The 17,452-nt window shown below is 36.3% G+C and overlaps 1 protein-coding gene across 39 annotated transcripts in view; it reads left to right on the top strand.

The window, feature by feature from the left end:
• The window catches only part of LOC125678729 (nephrin-like), a 52,496-nt gene extending 37,041 nt beyond the window's left edge, over window positions 1-15,455 (top strand). For 29 of the 39 annotated variants that reach the window (XM_048917379.2, XM_048917388.2, XM_056155084.1 and 26 more), the window contains 20 exons: window positions 60-389; window positions 526-822; window positions 1,040-1,345; window positions 4,769-4,894; window positions 5,336-5,500; window positions 5,629-5,761; window positions 5,980-6,158; window positions 7,017-7,277; window positions 7,767-8,045; window positions 8,207-8,325; window positions 9,120-9,309; window positions 9,751-9,948; window positions 10,084-10,179; window positions 10,429-10,599; window positions 11,047-11,210; window positions 12,060-12,188; window positions 12,935-13,097; window positions 13,391-13,497; window positions 13,642-13,849; window positions 14,220-15,455. In XM_048917379.2, the coding sequence (XP_048773336.2) occupies window positions 60-389; window positions 526-822; window positions 1,040-1,345; window positions 4,769-4,894; window positions 5,336-5,500; window positions 5,629-5,761; window positions 5,980-6,158; window positions 7,017-7,277; window positions 7,767-8,045; window positions 8,207-8,325; window positions 9,120-9,309; window positions 9,751-9,948; window positions 10,084-10,179; window positions 10,429-10,599; window positions 11,047-11,210; window positions 12,060-12,188; window positions 12,935-13,097; window positions 13,391-13,497; window positions 13,642-13,849; window positions 14,220-14,341 (3,743 nt within the window). In that variant the 3' untranslated portion in view covers window positions 14,342-15,455. The other 10 variants (XM_056155091.1, XM_048917389.2, XM_056155092.1 and 7 more) reach the window with 4 other exon arrangements.
• The last annotated feature ends 1,997 nt before the right edge of the window (window positions 15,456-17,452 follow it).

The raw sequence follows: 17,452 nt of genomic DNA, 5'->3' as shown, positions 1-17,452 counted from the left end.
TGTGAATCTTTGTTAATGTATTCATCATTGGAATTAAATTTGATGTTTTCCTTGTACAGTTCCACCTGAGCAACCAGAGATTCTAGGGTATGCCAATGCCAGTACAATTGCCCTTAGTCCTGATGAGAATCAGTTGATAATGAGTTGTGAAGTACGTAGGGGTCATCCAGCAGCAACCATTGAGTGGTTCAGGAATGGTAACTTGGTGACAGAAAATGTCCGCTACTCCACGGAACCGGTGATTACTGGGAGTAAGCTGATGACCGCCAGGAGTACCATGACCATTACAAACATTGCTGACCACCACAACTCTATCTACATGTGTAGGGCCAAGAATGACGCTCTAGGAAATAACTGGATGCAAACCTTTGTCAAACTCAATGTTCTGTGTGAGTGTTTTGAAAAAAAAAAACTCCTTAGTAATTACTCATTGTTGTCAACTTTTAACGAATTAATTTAATTACTGAAATGTGAAGCACTTTCAGGGCAGCAATTTTTAATTCCCACACTTAAAATATACTGCAGCTCCTCCAGGAAAACCAGAAATCACTGGCTATTCCTCTGGTCAGGTGATTCGCGAGGGTGACACCCTAAGACTGCTGTGTGTGTCAAAAGGAGGTAATCCATTACCTCAGGTGAAGTGGTACAGGAATGGAGTACAGAAGGACATCTCTTACACCACTGACTCAGCTGATGCCCAGTCCCTGAACGAGTATCTGTTCCCCGTCCGGCGGGAGGACAATGGGGCGGTCTATAGGTGTGAGGCCTCGAACACAGCCAGCCTATCGCCACTCACGACAGAGGTCACCCTCAATGTCTACTGTAAGCACCTGAGAATAATGAACAAACATCTACCATAAAGGGTCAAATTTCTAAAATGTTGTAGAGTAATGGGATGGAAAGTTATGTTCTCTGTATATAGTTGAAGAAAGTGAATTAATGTTATTTTCTGAATTTATACGGAACATGGATCTGTAGAGTTCTGTTCTTCCTAGGATGAGACCACTTTAACCTGGTCTGCACTTTGAATATTTTTCAGTTCCGCCACGGACTGCCACTATCACAGGAGGCAGTACGGAAGTGAAGGCTGGTCAACAAGTGACCTTGACCTGCGAGTCATCCCTCAGTAACCCCAAGGCTGTTATGACCTGGTACAGCAGAGGGAAGATCATCACGGCCAACAGTGACCCTGTGTACACCCCGGGTAGTAATGGAGGATTCACGACTCGATCGTCTGTAACCGTGACGATGTCTGAACAGGAAGATAATGCTGCCTACATTTGTAACGCTGTCAGTGATAACAGAGCACCTGTAGCCACGGCAAATGTCACTATCAGTGTCCTGTGTAAGTATGTCTGTCTGCCAGTGATAACAGAGCACCTGTCTGTCTGTCTGTGATAACAGAGCACCTGTCTGTCTGTCTGTGATAACAGAGCACCTGTCTGTCTGTCTGTGATAACAGAGCACCTGTCTGTCTGTCTGTGATAACAGAGCACCTGTCTGTCTGCGATATCAGAGCAACTGTCTGTCTGTGATAACAGAACAACTGTCTGTATGTCTGCCTGTGATAACAGAGCAACTGTCTGTCTGTCTGTCTGTGATAACAGAACAACTGTCTGTATGTCTGCCTGTGATAACAGAGCAACTGTCTGTCTGTCTGCCTGTGATAACAGAGCAACTGTCTGTCTGTCTGCCTGTGATAACAGAGCACCTGTCTGTCTGTCTGTGATAACAGAGCAACTGTCTGTCTGTCTGTGATAACAGAGCACCTGTCTGTCTGCGATATCAGAGCAACTGTCTGTCTGTGATAACAGAACAACTGTCTGTATGTCTGCCTGTGATAACAGAGCAACTGTCTGTCTGTCTGTCTGTGATAACAGAACAACTGTCTGTATGTCTGCCTGTGATAACAGAGCAACTGTCTGTCTGTCTGCCTGTGATAACAGAGCAACTGTCTGTCTGTCTGCCTGTGATAACAGAGCAACTGTCTGTCTGTCTGCCTGTGATAACAGAACAACTGTCTGTATGTCTGCCTGTGATAACAGAGCAACTGTCTGTTTGTCTGTCCATCTGTCTGTGATAACAGAACAACTGTCTGTCTGTCTGTCTGTGATAACAGAGCAACTGTCTGTCTGTCTGCCTGTGATAACAGAACAACTGTCTGTCTGTCTGCCAGTGATAACAGAGCAACTGTCTGTCTGTCTGCCTGTGATAACAGAGCACCTGTCTGTCTGTCTGCCTGTGATAACAGAGCAACTGTCTGTCTGTCTGTGATAACAGAGCACCTGTCTGTCTGTCTGCCTGTGATAACAGAACAACTGTCTGCCTGTGATAACAGAGCACCTGTCTGTCTGTGATAACTGTGAATCTATGTTAACACTGTTGATAATATTGTATGTGTCTATGATAACACTGTGAGTGATTATGAAGCACATGTATTATATACCATAAATGTTTGTATACTGAGCAATGCCCTTTTCGCCATTGTTCTTTGTGTGTAGTTTAGGGATAACAGTTGGTAATGTGCTCTGCTTGATAACTCTCAAAATGATTAATTACCAGTAACTATCAAAAGAAAACACTTGTATCTGACATTTTAGCAATCTGTACTCTCCTTTAAGTTCATTACAAAGAGAATTTGAGTTTGCATTGAGGTTGAGTTTATGTTTATTTATTGCACCAGGTTGAGCTTAGTAAACCATGTAATATAATCATAATGAGTGTTGATTATTCAGAAATGCAAGGGAACTAAGTGAACAATGAGAAATTGATTTAAATCTGACACCATAGTTATCATATCTTTATATAGGTTCCAGAACTGATCCTCGTAGTTACAAAACAATTGAAAATATTAAATTCCTCAAAGATTAATGAGGGAACTCTTCATTGCATATAGGCTTAGACTTAGTCTGAAAGGCTTTCTCTAAAGTGTTGTGGTAATGCCAAAGTTCCAATAAACTTGATAAAACTTGAAAAAGCTAGGTGTGTGATGTGTTTCTGTGTTAGTTGATATTTAGATATTTCTGACTTGTTTCTGTAGCTGATATTTTCACAAAGTGAGATTTTTTTCTAGAGGTAATTGATTTTTCTGTGTGGATCATTGTTATCTGATTTTAGTGTGAAATAGGTAGGACATTTGATTACAAGTTTCCTGTTACTGAGAATACTGTAACATTGCACAAACACTATATACAGATGAAAATCACTGCTGAGACAGATTTATAAGTATGATTAAGGAGGTATTCTACATTGTCATAATGGCTGACTTCCTTTTAAAACATGAATAAAAATATAAATATCAACAATATTTGTCTAATCATTTAAAATATCATTGCCTAAAGGAGTAGCTCAGTAGGTTAGGCCTTTTTTTTTTATTGAGTTGGTTTATGGATCCGCTGCACTGATTTTTTTGGATGTTGGGGGGGGGGGATGGTTTTTCACTCCTTTTTATATTTCCGACTCTGTAATTTTTCCTTTTCACAAAAAAAAAAAGAAAGAAAAGAAAATAGATTCCGCTGGACTGGATATTTGGACAGACGCCTCCTTCGAAATATCGGGAAAGTCCATAATAGTCATGTGTGGAATATCAGTCAACTTCAGCCGGTGCTAACAATTATTCTGCACCTTAGTAACAATGCTTTTTGCTTCCAATAAGTTATCTGTTTATGAAACTAACTTCTAATTAGCATTAGTTATGCATTGCATACCATTTAGATATGTAAATCCCAAAATAAAAACAAACAATTGTTTTCAGATGGCATCTTCTTGACGTACGTTGGGTTGCACTAATCACCTAAACAAGTATAACCCTACCTGACCTTACCAGTCATACATTTTGCTGAGGATACACTTTTAAATTCTTATTAATGAATTTTAAAGAAATATTCTTCATAATTAATACGTGTAATTTTTCATATATTAAAGGAGGTTGAAAACATATTTAACATTATTGAATTCATTCATTGTATAAAATTTGTTGACTACCAACAATAAATTGATCTGACCTATATAAAATTCAGAATTTTTTAATAAATGTTTATAGGGTTCATGAATTTTATTTATAACTGTACTTGACTTCATAAATATTAAGACTTTAAAACTTAAAAGTAAATTTTTAGACAAAATATATGCTTGGTAAGGTCAGTTAGGATTTTAGTACTTCAGGAGATTAGTGCGTCCCTATATACGTCATGGATGCCATCTTTTGAATGGAAAAACAATGTGGTTCTTTTATTTTGGGATTTACATAACTAAACGGTAAACAATGGACATTTGATAATGATAGAAAGTTAATTTAATAAACAAATAACATTTTTGAAGGAAACAGCATTGTTTCCAAGGTGCACAATAGTTGCTATATACTACCGTCTTAAGTTGACAGTGAAGAGAATATTAAAGTTGATAATAAAACATTGACCTCAAATCAAGTTCATTTTTATTACTTAACATTTTGTCATTTGATTTTTTTTTTTTTTTTACCTCCTCCGAACGGATTTGAAAAGTTTGAAATCCGTAAACCAATTAAAAAAAAAATTGGCCTTAGCAGGTCAACTGCAGAACTTCAAATCTAGCAATTAGGGTTTTGAATTTTTTTCCCCAGATTACTTTATACTAAAACTACATTTTTTGACTAAATAAAGTAAATTTGAAAGTTTTCAATTTCAAATTATTGTTGTACATATCCTCCACTTTTTATCCTTAGCATATTTTTCTGGTTTAACATTCCTTTTTAAGTCAGTAATGAGAGTGAATCCCACTTGATTTGCAGATCCCCCAGGTGCCCCGACCATTGAGGGATACAGTGAGAGCAGTCATGTGACAGAGGACAGGCCTGCAAGGATGACCTGTAAATCTGTAGGGGGAAATCCCACTGCCACACTCAAGTGGTTCAAAGGTAGGAGAAATAAAGTGTAAATCTGTAGGGGGAAATCCCACCGCCACACTCAAGTGGTTCAAAGGTAGGAGAAATAAAGTGTAAATCTGTAGGGGGAGGTGAATTGTGAATCTGTAGGGGAAAATTAACTGTTCTCAAGTGGTTCAAAGGTAGGGGTCTGTTGGGGGAAATTTGACTATACTCCAATGGTTAGGAAAATTGAAGAATATATGTTATATATCTGTTGAGGAAAAAATTTCATTGCTATACTCAGTGGTTTATTGGAGTAAAGTATAAATCTGAAGGGGGAAATTTCACTTTTAAGATTAACTGGTTCATGCTTTATTGAGTGTGGTTGTAAAATAAAATCCATACACATATTTCATCAATGTAAGAATAATTCTACAGTGTAACACTAAACAGATGATGATGGTTCAACAAATTCGAATTGTCTAATGTCAGGTAATCAGCCCCTGATATCAGTGTCCAGTACCAGTGGTAACATGGTAACCTCAGAGTTGTCCTTCCTGCCTACTCCAGGGGACAACAACGCCATCTACAAATGTGAAGCCTCCAACTTGGCGACCAGTTCTCCATTAACAGCGCTCGTCAAACTCACCGTCTACTGTAAGTATGACCTGCAGTCAGCTGACAATAAGATTAACCAGCACTGAATGTTTTCTCTCTTCGCTTGTCTTGACTGATGAGAATTTTAAAATGATACTGACAGTAAGAATGATTGATGATTCTTACAGTTGCCCCTAAGGGAGTGAATGTTTCGATGAACCCCTCCCAGCCCGTGTCCGGACAGCCTCTCCGTCTCACTTGTGCATCCGAGTCCAGCAACCCTCCAGCTACCATTGTCTGGATTAAAAACCACGATCAAACGTATGTGTCAGTTAAACTGATATCAATGAATTCCTGTTGTTTTTTATGTATTCTACAAAATATTAAAAAATAGTTCATATTATGTGAAACATTCTTTTAAATAGCTTTACCTCACAATGTCCCTGTGATAGAGAAGTTGATATTTATGAGAAATTGGTGCTCCTGATTCTGCAGATATTTCACATAGTATAACAAATGTTGGTTGTTTTGAACTGTAGGAGAGAGCTGCGAGGTGTCACAGAGGGAACCGCACCAGCGTCAAATGGAGGTTCTACCACCACTAATTACCTGGACATCGTGCCGTCTTCCCGCGATCACAACGTCACCTACTACTGCAAGGCCAAGAACGAGTACATCAACAAATCGACGAGTGACGGACTTCGCATCAGTATTCAGTGTCAGTGTTCTTATGAATTTGTAATCAGTAACACTAATATTGCTGGGGACCTTCAAAAACAATCTTAATCTTCCATACTGTAAGGCTACCTTCACAAACAATCTTAATCTATCTTACTGTAAGGCTACCTTCACAAACAATCTTAATCTACCATACTGTAAGGCTACCTTCACAAACAATCTTAATCTATCTTACTGTAAGGCTACCTTCACAAACAATCTTAATCTACCTTACTGTAAAATGACTTATTTCCTTCTCATATTATCTTTATAAATCTTTGATACTGTAAATCAATTCCTTCACAATCTGTGTAAATCAATAATATATGTTCCGTAAAATCAGAATTTTTTCAAATGTAATATCTACAACTCTTAAGATAGTATAAATAATTTCTCTCATTGATAACCTTTATAGAATAAAACATGCTTATATCGAAGTGCTGGGGATGAACAATTTTGATTCGTTATAAATGTAATTCGTAGTATCCAATATGTTCATGATATGTTTCAAAACTACCGGGTATAAAAATCATTTTGCTATGAGCAGGAATTCGTTATGAGCATGTTTGCTGTAGCCATTTTACTGTAATTCTATAGTAATGGAAATCATTATTTTCCATGGACATGTTGGAATGATATGTCATGTACTAAAGAAAAAACCTAACCATTTGAATTAGTGGGGGGCTAAAGGGTATGTTTTAAAATATTGAAACCCAGTGAAGATCATTTATATTACAATATTAGCACACTTAACATTACCCATTTCATCAGTGAATTTAATCTTAGCGTTAACACGCTTAACATTCCTCGTTTCATCAATGAGAATTAAACTTTAATTTTTTAATGTATATGTCTGCAGTTGGTCCAGTATTCCAACCCTCCGTCTCTCAGATTGGAATGATAGAGGGAGAATCACGGACGCTGGACATGGAAGCCATCGCTAACCCGACCACCATCACTTACACGCTGTACAAAAGAACACAGCAGTCCAACAGCTTCACTCCTAACAATGGAAAGCTGGTGATCAGTAACGTTCAGAGAGGCCAGGCTGGGAACTACTCCCTGAAGGCCACCAACTCCATAGGCAGTGCTTACCACCACTTTCAGGTCAAGGTCAAATGTAAGTCACCATGTTGTACAGTGTGTGGGGATTCAAAAAGAACATGTTACTGGTCTCTTTTAAAGTAATATCAGCTCTAAATCTGAAAATTATATTTTGTTGTTTTAAAAATGTGCTATTATGATAGTTTTGTATGTAACTTTAACCATAGTCATTGACAAAATTAGAACTAAGTTTAAGATTTTATCAAAATAAAGATTTCGGTTCTGTTGATTATATAACATATAGATATTAATTTTAATAACAAAATATTAATAACAAAATTTTTAAACCTGATTTTTTCTGTCATTGAAATAGTAAATAACAATTTTGCAATAAAATTTTTCGACAAAATGAGAGCTAGTATTGCTTTAAGGAGTGAAAGAGAATAATAATCTTATCTTTTTAACAAAGATTTCTCATTTTTTAACATTTGTTTGAAAAAGTTTTAATGTTATGCACTTATACTAAGAGAGATAACTCTAATTTGCCTGATAATCTCTCCTTCAGTCCCAGCAGAGATCATTCGATTCCAAGAGACAGTGTATGCTATTGAGGGAGAATCGGCATCAATAATTTGTGGAGTGAATGGGAACCCATCAGTGGACAACATGGCTTCTTGGTCAAGACCAGGATTCGACATGTCCAAAACCAAGCAAGTGTACAAAAACAGTGAGAGCCAGATCATTATATATGATCTAGAGAGAACGGACTCAGGGAAGTTTAAATGTACAGCTGATAATCAGGTGGGAGAACCACAGAGCAAGGAAGCCAACGTGGTTGTAAAATGTGAGTTTAAAATAGAATTAAAGAGGTGGATCCAACATCTTGATTTGATGCTTGTCATAAAAATTATAGATTACGCCTCAAGACATGACATTGTATATAGAAATACAAGTAAAAGTGTACTTGCAAAAGAATAGTCTGTAGCTTTTCTATTTTTCTTGTAGATTTTGGTAACATTGACAAGTCCCGACAGTATGCCAAGGCAGGAGGAAAGCATGGGGACACAGTAATTCTGATTTGTAAGGCTGAGGGGACACCGGAGATGCAGTTTACCTGGCTGAAGGTGAGGAATGAACCGTACCAATCAACACTCCCTGCTAAACAAAGGGAACTTGTGTTGGTAAATCTGCTGCACTGATTAGTTCTACTTAATGGGATGACTGTCAAGGATTTTGTGAAGACTTGTAGAGATTAGTGGTATTTAATTTCCGTCGTAGGAAGCAGTCCTCTCTCCTCTTGAGAAGCAGAGTTTTGCCACTTGTTCATTATTTTTTTTTTATTTGCATGTTGTCTCTTTGGTATATGTAATAGACATGTTATTTTGTCATAAAACTTTTCCAAATTTTCTTTAGGACAACTTGATAAAAGTTTTTTATTTTATCATCTTACCTGATGTCGTTAAAATTTTGTGATCTTGGGCTATTGATTTGCCTGTTTGATGTACGTCTAACATGATTATGAAATAAGAATATTGTACTTGATGAAAAGTTCTAAGATATGTCTTATTATTTTTATGGTAATGAGAAATTTTAAAAAAAAAAGCGTTCCTTATTTAGCTAAAGACAGCAATCTATTATAAAATTATCAAGATTAAAAACAAACTTCCTACATCACCAGTAGTATTGGAAAGAAATTAAGTACAGTCAAACCTTAATATCTTGAACTTGATGGGACCTAGAAAAACCTTCAAGATATCTGAAGATTCGAGATATCTAGGGTAGAATACTTAAAGAATAAGTGGTTGGAACTTTAAATCACTTCGACCTATCCATGGTATTTGAGATATCAGTGTTCGAGATACCATAGTTTAATTGTATGTCACAATGCATTGTGTAATATGAAATACTTATCAAACAGGAGGGCACTGAGATCCAAAGGGACGGAAAGTTTGGGATCAGTTCTACAACAGCAACCACCATCTTTGACACAAAGTTTAAGAGTGAACTGACAGTGAGAAGTATTGCTAAGGCAGACTATGGAACCTACACCTGCAAGGCCAGGAATGACAGGGGCCAGGACCAGTTTAATATTCATCTCAATGGAACCAGTAAGTTTATCATCAATTCTTGACCGAATCTGCTATTATGTTGTAATATAAAATATGTAAACCAGCTTTTAGTTGCGACGACTAATTTTTGTGAGCAAGATAATCACAGACATTATTAATGGACTGGTTGGTGACAAGAAATAGTCGTGATGATGAGGTTCATGTAAATCTCACGAAAATTTCTTGCTTGAGAATAAAAGTTGATTTACTGTAAATTAGGCATAATGGTCTAGCACAATCATGCATCAGAGTTGTTTTCTCTTGTTTGAAATGTAGATATTGTGATAAAAGATATACCAAAACATATCCTAGACGAATTAACTCTGTTTAAATCATTAATAAAGTCCAGTTAATTTCCGGTAAAAGAACTCCACTAAAATGGTTCATCAGGCAAAATCACAAATGTTGTAGTCCACACTGTGTATGGATTGTTTCTAATAGGTAAACCGGACCCTCCCTATAATTTGACTTTTGTGAACTCGACTCGGAACAGTCTCACATTTTCATGGAAGCCTGGTTTTAATGGAGGACTTGACCAGGAATTTCGAATTCAATATCAGAGGAAAGGTTCCAAGTCGGTGACCACCAAAAGCATTGATGTGGACAAAAGTGTTGACAAAATTGTCCTTACAATCAAAGGTAAACAAATTCACAGAAAGATCTGATAGGAGCGAGGGCCTGCATTATTAGCTTTGTTACAGTTGTCTACATGTATTATACATTTTTGTAAAATGCTGAATAGAGTTTGATGGTGATTTCATTTTGTTTGTGAAGGATTGGAGTTCGGACATGAATATCTGATTGATGTGTTGGCCATTAATGAGTTAGGGGAAACATGGGATGAACAGCAGTTTTCTGCCAGAACTGCAGGTAAGTTACACACGTGAAAAATGGGCATCAATTTAACCTGGAACCTGAATATGTGCAGAATTTGTGAATGTCTTTTGATTAAGCAGTTTAAAATTCTTTAATGTTTACATTTTTAAAGTGTTTAGGGTATGTTCTAAAATACGTAATGGTGTAAAGTTTTAGGTGTTCAGTGAGGTTTTTTTTTACTTACAAAAACCAACATATAAATGTCTACAAGTTATCATTGTTGAATTTGAACTTTTTGTACAGTGTCAGGTGGAGGTGGCCATGGGGACTCCTCAGCCACGCCCGCCACAAGACAGAGTGGGGATGACACCCCAGTGATGATCATTCTAGTGGTGTGTATCGTCGGAATCTGCCTCCTCGCTCTCAACATTGCTCTCATCTTCTTCTTTGTCCGCCGGAGAAGGAAGAGAATGGGTTTGTATAGATACGTTGACTAATGTAAGGGGAATAAATAACTTGAGGTTTTACACCAACATTGATGTACTTATGGAGTGCATGCTTACTTTTGCAATTATTGCAGGTTGAACTTAATAAACATCATCATTACATTGATACTGTACTGGGAGAAGGCTTATATCTCTGCCTGTTGCCTAATCCTAATAACATAATATGAAGTATGTCTAAATCGATACTGTATACAGGAACCACCCCCACCCACCCTTTTGGCCCTCATGGAGAATTGAATACTGTCAATTTGATAATTACCCAAAAGTAGAAATGAATTGTTTTGGGCAAATTTAAAGTGACTTTTCAATTCTTCTGAGTGAAAATAGCACGTCAAAATTTTTGGAGTGAACAGTTTGTAAAATAGATTTGATGTTGAAATCCATTGTTAATGTACAATATATGCTCGGTTTGTAGGTCACGGTGGCACAAGTAACCACACAAATGCCTTAGAATTGTATGCCCCAGGTAAAGAAAACAGCTATCCCATGTACCCCAAGACGCCTTCAGATGAGTGTCACAGTTACGGAACCTACGAGAAAAATATGGATGACCTTTCTGATGATTTCAGGAACTATGAGGTAGTTTTTTTATTCTTGGTGTCGCCTAAATCTGTTGAAGTTGTGAGCATTTCCTGAACGAGCTGTGGCTGCATGTTTGATAGAGGTTCATAGCATGATTATCTCAAGTGTTCAGGAAGATAAGATCAGCGATCATAGCTATTTGAACTAATGTGTTTTTTGCTCTCAGAGCGAGAACTGAAATAGTTGCGAAGTAAAGGATGTAGGATTGGTGAAGGAGAAAGGACGTAGATGTTTTAGTTAATGAAATGCTTATAGATTTAGACCAGCAACCTTGGTGTGCTCTGAGAGGAGTTTGATCATGAATTTATTTGATGAATTCTACAGCCTTTAGACATGTATTCCCAACTGTTTGCATGAACTGATAAGATTTGCAGTCATACAGTTTAAACATTTTTGAATGAGCCTAGATTTTGTATACATTGATGATATTCCTAATGTTGTTTGGAGTTTATTGCAGAACATCACACTGATATGTACCGTATTCTACCGCACGTTTTCTAACCTTCAGTGGAATGTCTCATTATAACAAATTTATCTTCTGAACTCATCATTCTTCAAGCATGCTCTGTTTACTAAAATTATCCTTATATTGATAATTACAATATCTAATATATAATATCAAACAGTGTAACTTGTTGTAACAGCTTGTTGATTTTAACATGCCGTATTTACTCACTTGCATTCAAAATTTATAATACTACTCAGCCTAAATGATTTCCCTTGTATATTTTAAGCACCGAGGCACCTATTAGGTAGAATACGGTATGTAGTCAGTTTGCAGTCTGGCTGTTGATTTCCCTGCATGCTTTGTTTGAGTTGTGTTGCATTTGTTTGGTTCCGTTTTAGCATATTGACCAAAAAAGCACAAGTACCCATAGCTCCAATATACAATGCAACTGTTATACCGTGCGGTTGAGTTCTCGAGTTAATAGGGGGAGCTGCTGTCTGCCTCCAGAATCTTCAGGGTCATCTGGGGTAAGTGTGACTTCTTCCCTCAAAGAAAGTCCCCTCTCCGGACCTCCCGTCTGCTTCTTGATTTGCTTTGAATTCTCTGCAACTTACTTCCGGAGGTAACATTTCAGGTTTTGTTTCAGACAGATTTTTATATCTAAACAGTAAATTGTGTAAATAAATGTAAATTTAATTATTATATTAACGTACATGTAGTATTAGAACATGGTACCCAGTACTTGTGTCTCAGTCTTATCAGCTACATACTGCGGCTTGCTTTGCATGTGTTGGTGCAATCTGCTAGCGTTAGGGTGACTGATCATGACAGCATGGAATTACTAAAACTCTGTGTGTTGGGTAGAATATGGTCAAATACGAAAATTGTCATTCAAAAATGTGTATACATGTAGTTTGGATATAACCCTTGAAGTTATTTTGGAATATTTTGTTGCATTAACATATTTCTAAGGCAATCTATGAACTCAAGGTTTGAGGTTTTTTTGTACAATAACCAGAGGTTCTTTGTTTTCTTGCCAAGCTAAATTTTGCACTGTGTTTGCAGTAAACAGATACTTGTACCTTCTTTTCAGCACTTGGTTATAGAAACAATGAGTAATATTGCATTTAAGGCATCATTTTTCTTCTGTATTTTAAAAATATTTTACTAGGTTTGCACTGCATTAACACCACTTTTGCTGATTTTATACCTCAAACAAAACGGTATATGACCGACAGTAGGTTACTATGATGGTGTTTATTTTTTGGTACAGGATGAAGATGTTAAGAGAGTGTTCCTACCTCCTCCAGCCTACAGCAGCCATCCATACACCCCAAACAAACTTGATTCACCTCATCTCAGCACCCATAAAGCCTACCTATCAGACTCGCACTCATACATAGATGATGACCGAGAGGGACATTGGCAGTATGAAGGTAGGCTACTCATTTCTTGATGCAGATGTATTCTCAGGTAATGTCTGTGTAATATAGACACCTCTTCACACTGACTTTGACTACGGATTAATCCATTTACCTAATCAAGATATACATGTAGGGCTCACAATTAGTCCGTTTACCTGATCAAGATATAGGACTCACAACAGGTGTGACTGGTCAACAGGGGATGCTTACTCCTCCTCTTGATTTTGTATCTTTTATAAGATTTGTGAGATTGATCACTGTTCACTATCTTCACTTGTTCATCCATCGTTTCTTGTTTGTTTCAGATCCTTATAAGATGAAAGGAAGAAAGGGGACATTTGATCCTCAATATGAGAGGGGGTCACAAACTGTCATTAATGATGACAGGTATTATGATGAAACAAGACCCAAGGTAAGATATAGAGATTTCAAAGGCCATCATTAGATCAGAAAAAGTTTTGAAAACCATCTGCATTTAGAGGTATTATTTTACTACATGCACTACGTTGAGAAATAAACAAGTGTGAATAATGAGTGTTGGGTCTTATTTCATTAGCAGAGTATCACAGATCTGTCGGAACGTTCTAGTCGTCCTCCGAGTCGGAATGTGAATTACAGGACAACGCCCCCTCCACCCCCTGTACGCTCCACCAGTAAGGGAGCAGCCATTAATTACATGAATCACACAGCACCGCCACTGCCAGACAGAAATTACGATGCTGATGAAATTCAGCATTTCAATCCACGGTACACCCCATCTCCAGGTTAGCAAACTCAGTTCTTTGATCTTGTATAAGCCAATGTTTTTTCAGTGTATTTTTTATGATGACTAGAATAACATAACAAAATTTTCTACATACAGTAAAGCACACTTAATAATGAAAATGCTTAAAACGAATTCATGCTTCTTGCGAAGTGATATTTATTCTCCTATGATACGAAAATAACAAAAATTTTATTCGATATAACGAAGTTTGGTTGTAACAAACTGTTTTTTGCTGGCCCTTGAGGTTCGCTATAACTGTGTTTTACTGTAAATTGTTTTGGTCTTCTTTGATATTTGGAACTTGATTTATCATACACATATGAAATCAGTATAAGTTTTTGATACATTGTATTTTTTCATTTATCTAGGTTCCATTGCATCATTTTCAAATAACCCCAATGTGATTACAAATCCAAATTATGATGGACCTATGATGCGTGCATCACGAACGGACATTGTGCCTGATGACATGCGAGGGCATCTAGTGTGATACACGACACTTGATCCAGAATTCCAGTATTATGTGATAGTGAGATAAATTGATTGCAGCTACAAGAAAACAAGTTCACAAGACAAATAGAAGTATGTGGACTTGAGTGTTAACAAGGAATCTCAAGTCAGCCTGAGAACTTGCGTGCAGGGGATGCAACCCTGTAAGTCACAGATTGGTCTTGAAGAGAATGGCTTCCTTTGTTGTTGTTTGATTATATGTATGAACTGTGCAATATGGAGAAATGATGAATCCATGAAGTAACATGGAGAAGAACATTCCTGACTTGTGTATCCGCTGTTTCTGTGAGGTTTCATTATTGCTGCTATAAACGATCTTCATCTGCTTTGTGATACATGTGTATACCAGGTGTGAAAGACAAGCTTAGTATTTACTCGTTAAGCATGCACATATTCCCCATTAATAGTACTGAGAAGGTAGATATCTTCATATGCATAAGAAATGCATATCAATTATCATTTGAAGTCATATGTGATTTTGGTTGTGAGATAATGACAAAGTGAAAGTAAGGTAATGACAAAGTGAAAGTTAGAATTGTTACAGGTCTGTATAGTTTCAGTATCGGTTTATGAAACTGATTAAGTGAAAATAAGAGATTTATACTGTAGTAGGTGTGTGTAACAGAACTTGTACCACTCCACAATGGAGGAAACAAGATCTTTCTGTGTGACTTGCCAAAGAAATATTGAGTTCTTGTTTTATGCACATTTTGTTTGTTTATTGGGAAGTCAGCTGTGCTGGCAATTTAAGAACAGGTTTAATTTACAAAGAAGAGGGCATAAAAATATTCCAGAGATTATTCAATGTTACACAACGAAAAATAGGTCACAAAACTCTTTTAGACACTGTTAGAAGATTGTTGATTTATAACAATGAGAAATACTCATTTTTGAGTTGTGCTGAATGAATTTTACAGTTTTAAATAGTTCCTTTATTTATATGTTTATTTTCTGTTGTTCTGAATATTGGTATTGATGTCTGAGGATTACGTCTTTTCAAAATAAATGATATTACTGACACAAAGTGTCAGGTAATCAAAATGTGCTACCATTTACGAGAAGTGTAAGGGCAGAGAATAAAAGTTTAAACAGAAGACTACTTTGTTTCATGTTTTATAACATCACATGGTATTATCTGTCATGCTTTTGGGGCATGGACTAGGACCAATATTGGAAATCTAGCTTTAAATTCATTTTCCCTTTTGAATCTTAGAGAATGGGTCAGTCAATGTAAAATATCTCATGGGAAGGAAGAGAAATTTCTGTGACTCAGCTTTTTTCATTCCATTCTTCCCAGACCAACCTGCAGTCATTAATATCGGGACCAACGTGTTCATCGAGGAATACTTACATTTCCAATGTTCTGGTCTTTGATATCTTTACCAATTGTATGATAGCCATTGAAGGTAGCTCATTACACTAAAATTTTATTTAATGGCTAGTTAAAACACCTCTTATGAAGTATGATTTCACCATCGAAGGAATGATACAAGCTCTCAATTATTTTATATGAATTTTTTGTGATTTTTCCCAGAATGATAAAAAAGTTGTTTTGTTTGCAAATAAGAGATTCAATAGTCCAAATTTGACTGATTTGGTGCATGTTGTGAATATCTTATAACACGTGCCTAAAAGATTAAGAAATAAACGCTCTAATTTTTAAGACAAAAATATTTATGAAAATTGAAAACGTTTAATATATTTTCGGATAAAATCTTTTAAAAACATGTCAGTTAGAAAAAAGATATATTGAAGAAATATATTATAAAAAGCTATTCTAGCTAGAATGTTAAACATCAATAATCGTGACTCCAGGTTATAATTGGGGTTCTGGTCCACCTAAGTTTGGTTCTGGTCATAATTTTGGTTTTAGGCATATACATGTACTTATCCTTTTAACTTTTAGAAATATTACTTGTTTACGAACATTTGTTGGGGTTTTGTCTCTTTCATCGTGTTTATCCAATAATGGAAGATTAATATAATTAATATCAATAGATTGCAATAAATTGCGTTCCGACAATTTATAATTTTGGTCCCGGGTATAACTTTAATCTGTATTTTGGCTATTGCTTCAATTTGTGAGCACGCCTTACAAAAATAAGAAAGTCATGTGGTCAGCACTCGGCTCCTTTCAGAAAGAAATGTCAAAAACACATGGTGTATTTTGAAACTATTTTCATTCAGTATCTCTACATCCGCGGCTTTTTGTATGCATATTTACTACAGTTTTTGTTATATTTATTTATAGTATACTGTAACGATGATACATGTATCTCTATCAAAATTTGCTATTAACTAGATGTGTCGGCTCGACACGAATTCCCCCGCCTTCAGTAAAGTCAAATATAGGAAATCCATCGAAGTATAGCATTGAATGTGGTTGGTATTCTTAATGTAAGTCCGGAAAACTGGTCGGAAAAGAAATTTTTCTACGTTATAGGGACACAAATCCATAAAAAAAAATATATCAACGAACCAGAACAAAACATGATCTCTAACTCATCAATATACACCTGCCAGCAAAAAATTAATTCAACATCTCAAGGCATTAAGAAAAAAAGTCCGGAAAACTTATCGTAACATTAATTTTTCTACGTTAAAGGGGCACAATTCCGTACCAAAAAAAAAAAAAAAAAATCAACGAATGATCTGTAACTCTTCAATATACACCTGCCTGCGAAAAATCAATTCAATATCTCAAGGCGTTAAGAAAAAAGTCCGGAAAACTAGGTGTGGCGGAAGGACAGATGGACAAGGGTAAAATTATATGCCCCGACCACTTTGTGGCTGGGGCATAAAAAAATTGCGCATATTTGCATACTCAAGTGAAAATTGTAAATGGGGTTTTACTTTAAAGTACCAAAGTAACTTGACTAGTTTTTAAAAAATATTTCAATTTCCATGGAAGAATATATATGATCAGGCAATATAGCAAGCAGCGCAGCATGTATTATGATTAAACATCCCATAATTTATGGAGCGCCAAATTAACATAAACTCAAATAATTGAAGATATCTTCAATTATTTGAAGATAGATATCATCAATTCATTTGATGCGCGCAACAATTGAATTAAAGATCTCTTCAA

The sequence above is a fragment of the Ostrea edulis genome, chromosome 2 (genome assembly GCF_947568905.1).
Source record: "Ostrea edulis chromosome 2, xbOstEdul1.1, whole genome shotgun sequence".
Classification (NCBI taxonomy): domain Eukaryota; kingdom Metazoa; phylum Mollusca; class Bivalvia; order Ostreida; family Ostreidae; genus Ostrea; species Ostrea edulis.
Note: the sequence above shows the minus strand (reverse complement) of the source record. Positions and strands in the feature narration are given on the sequence as shown.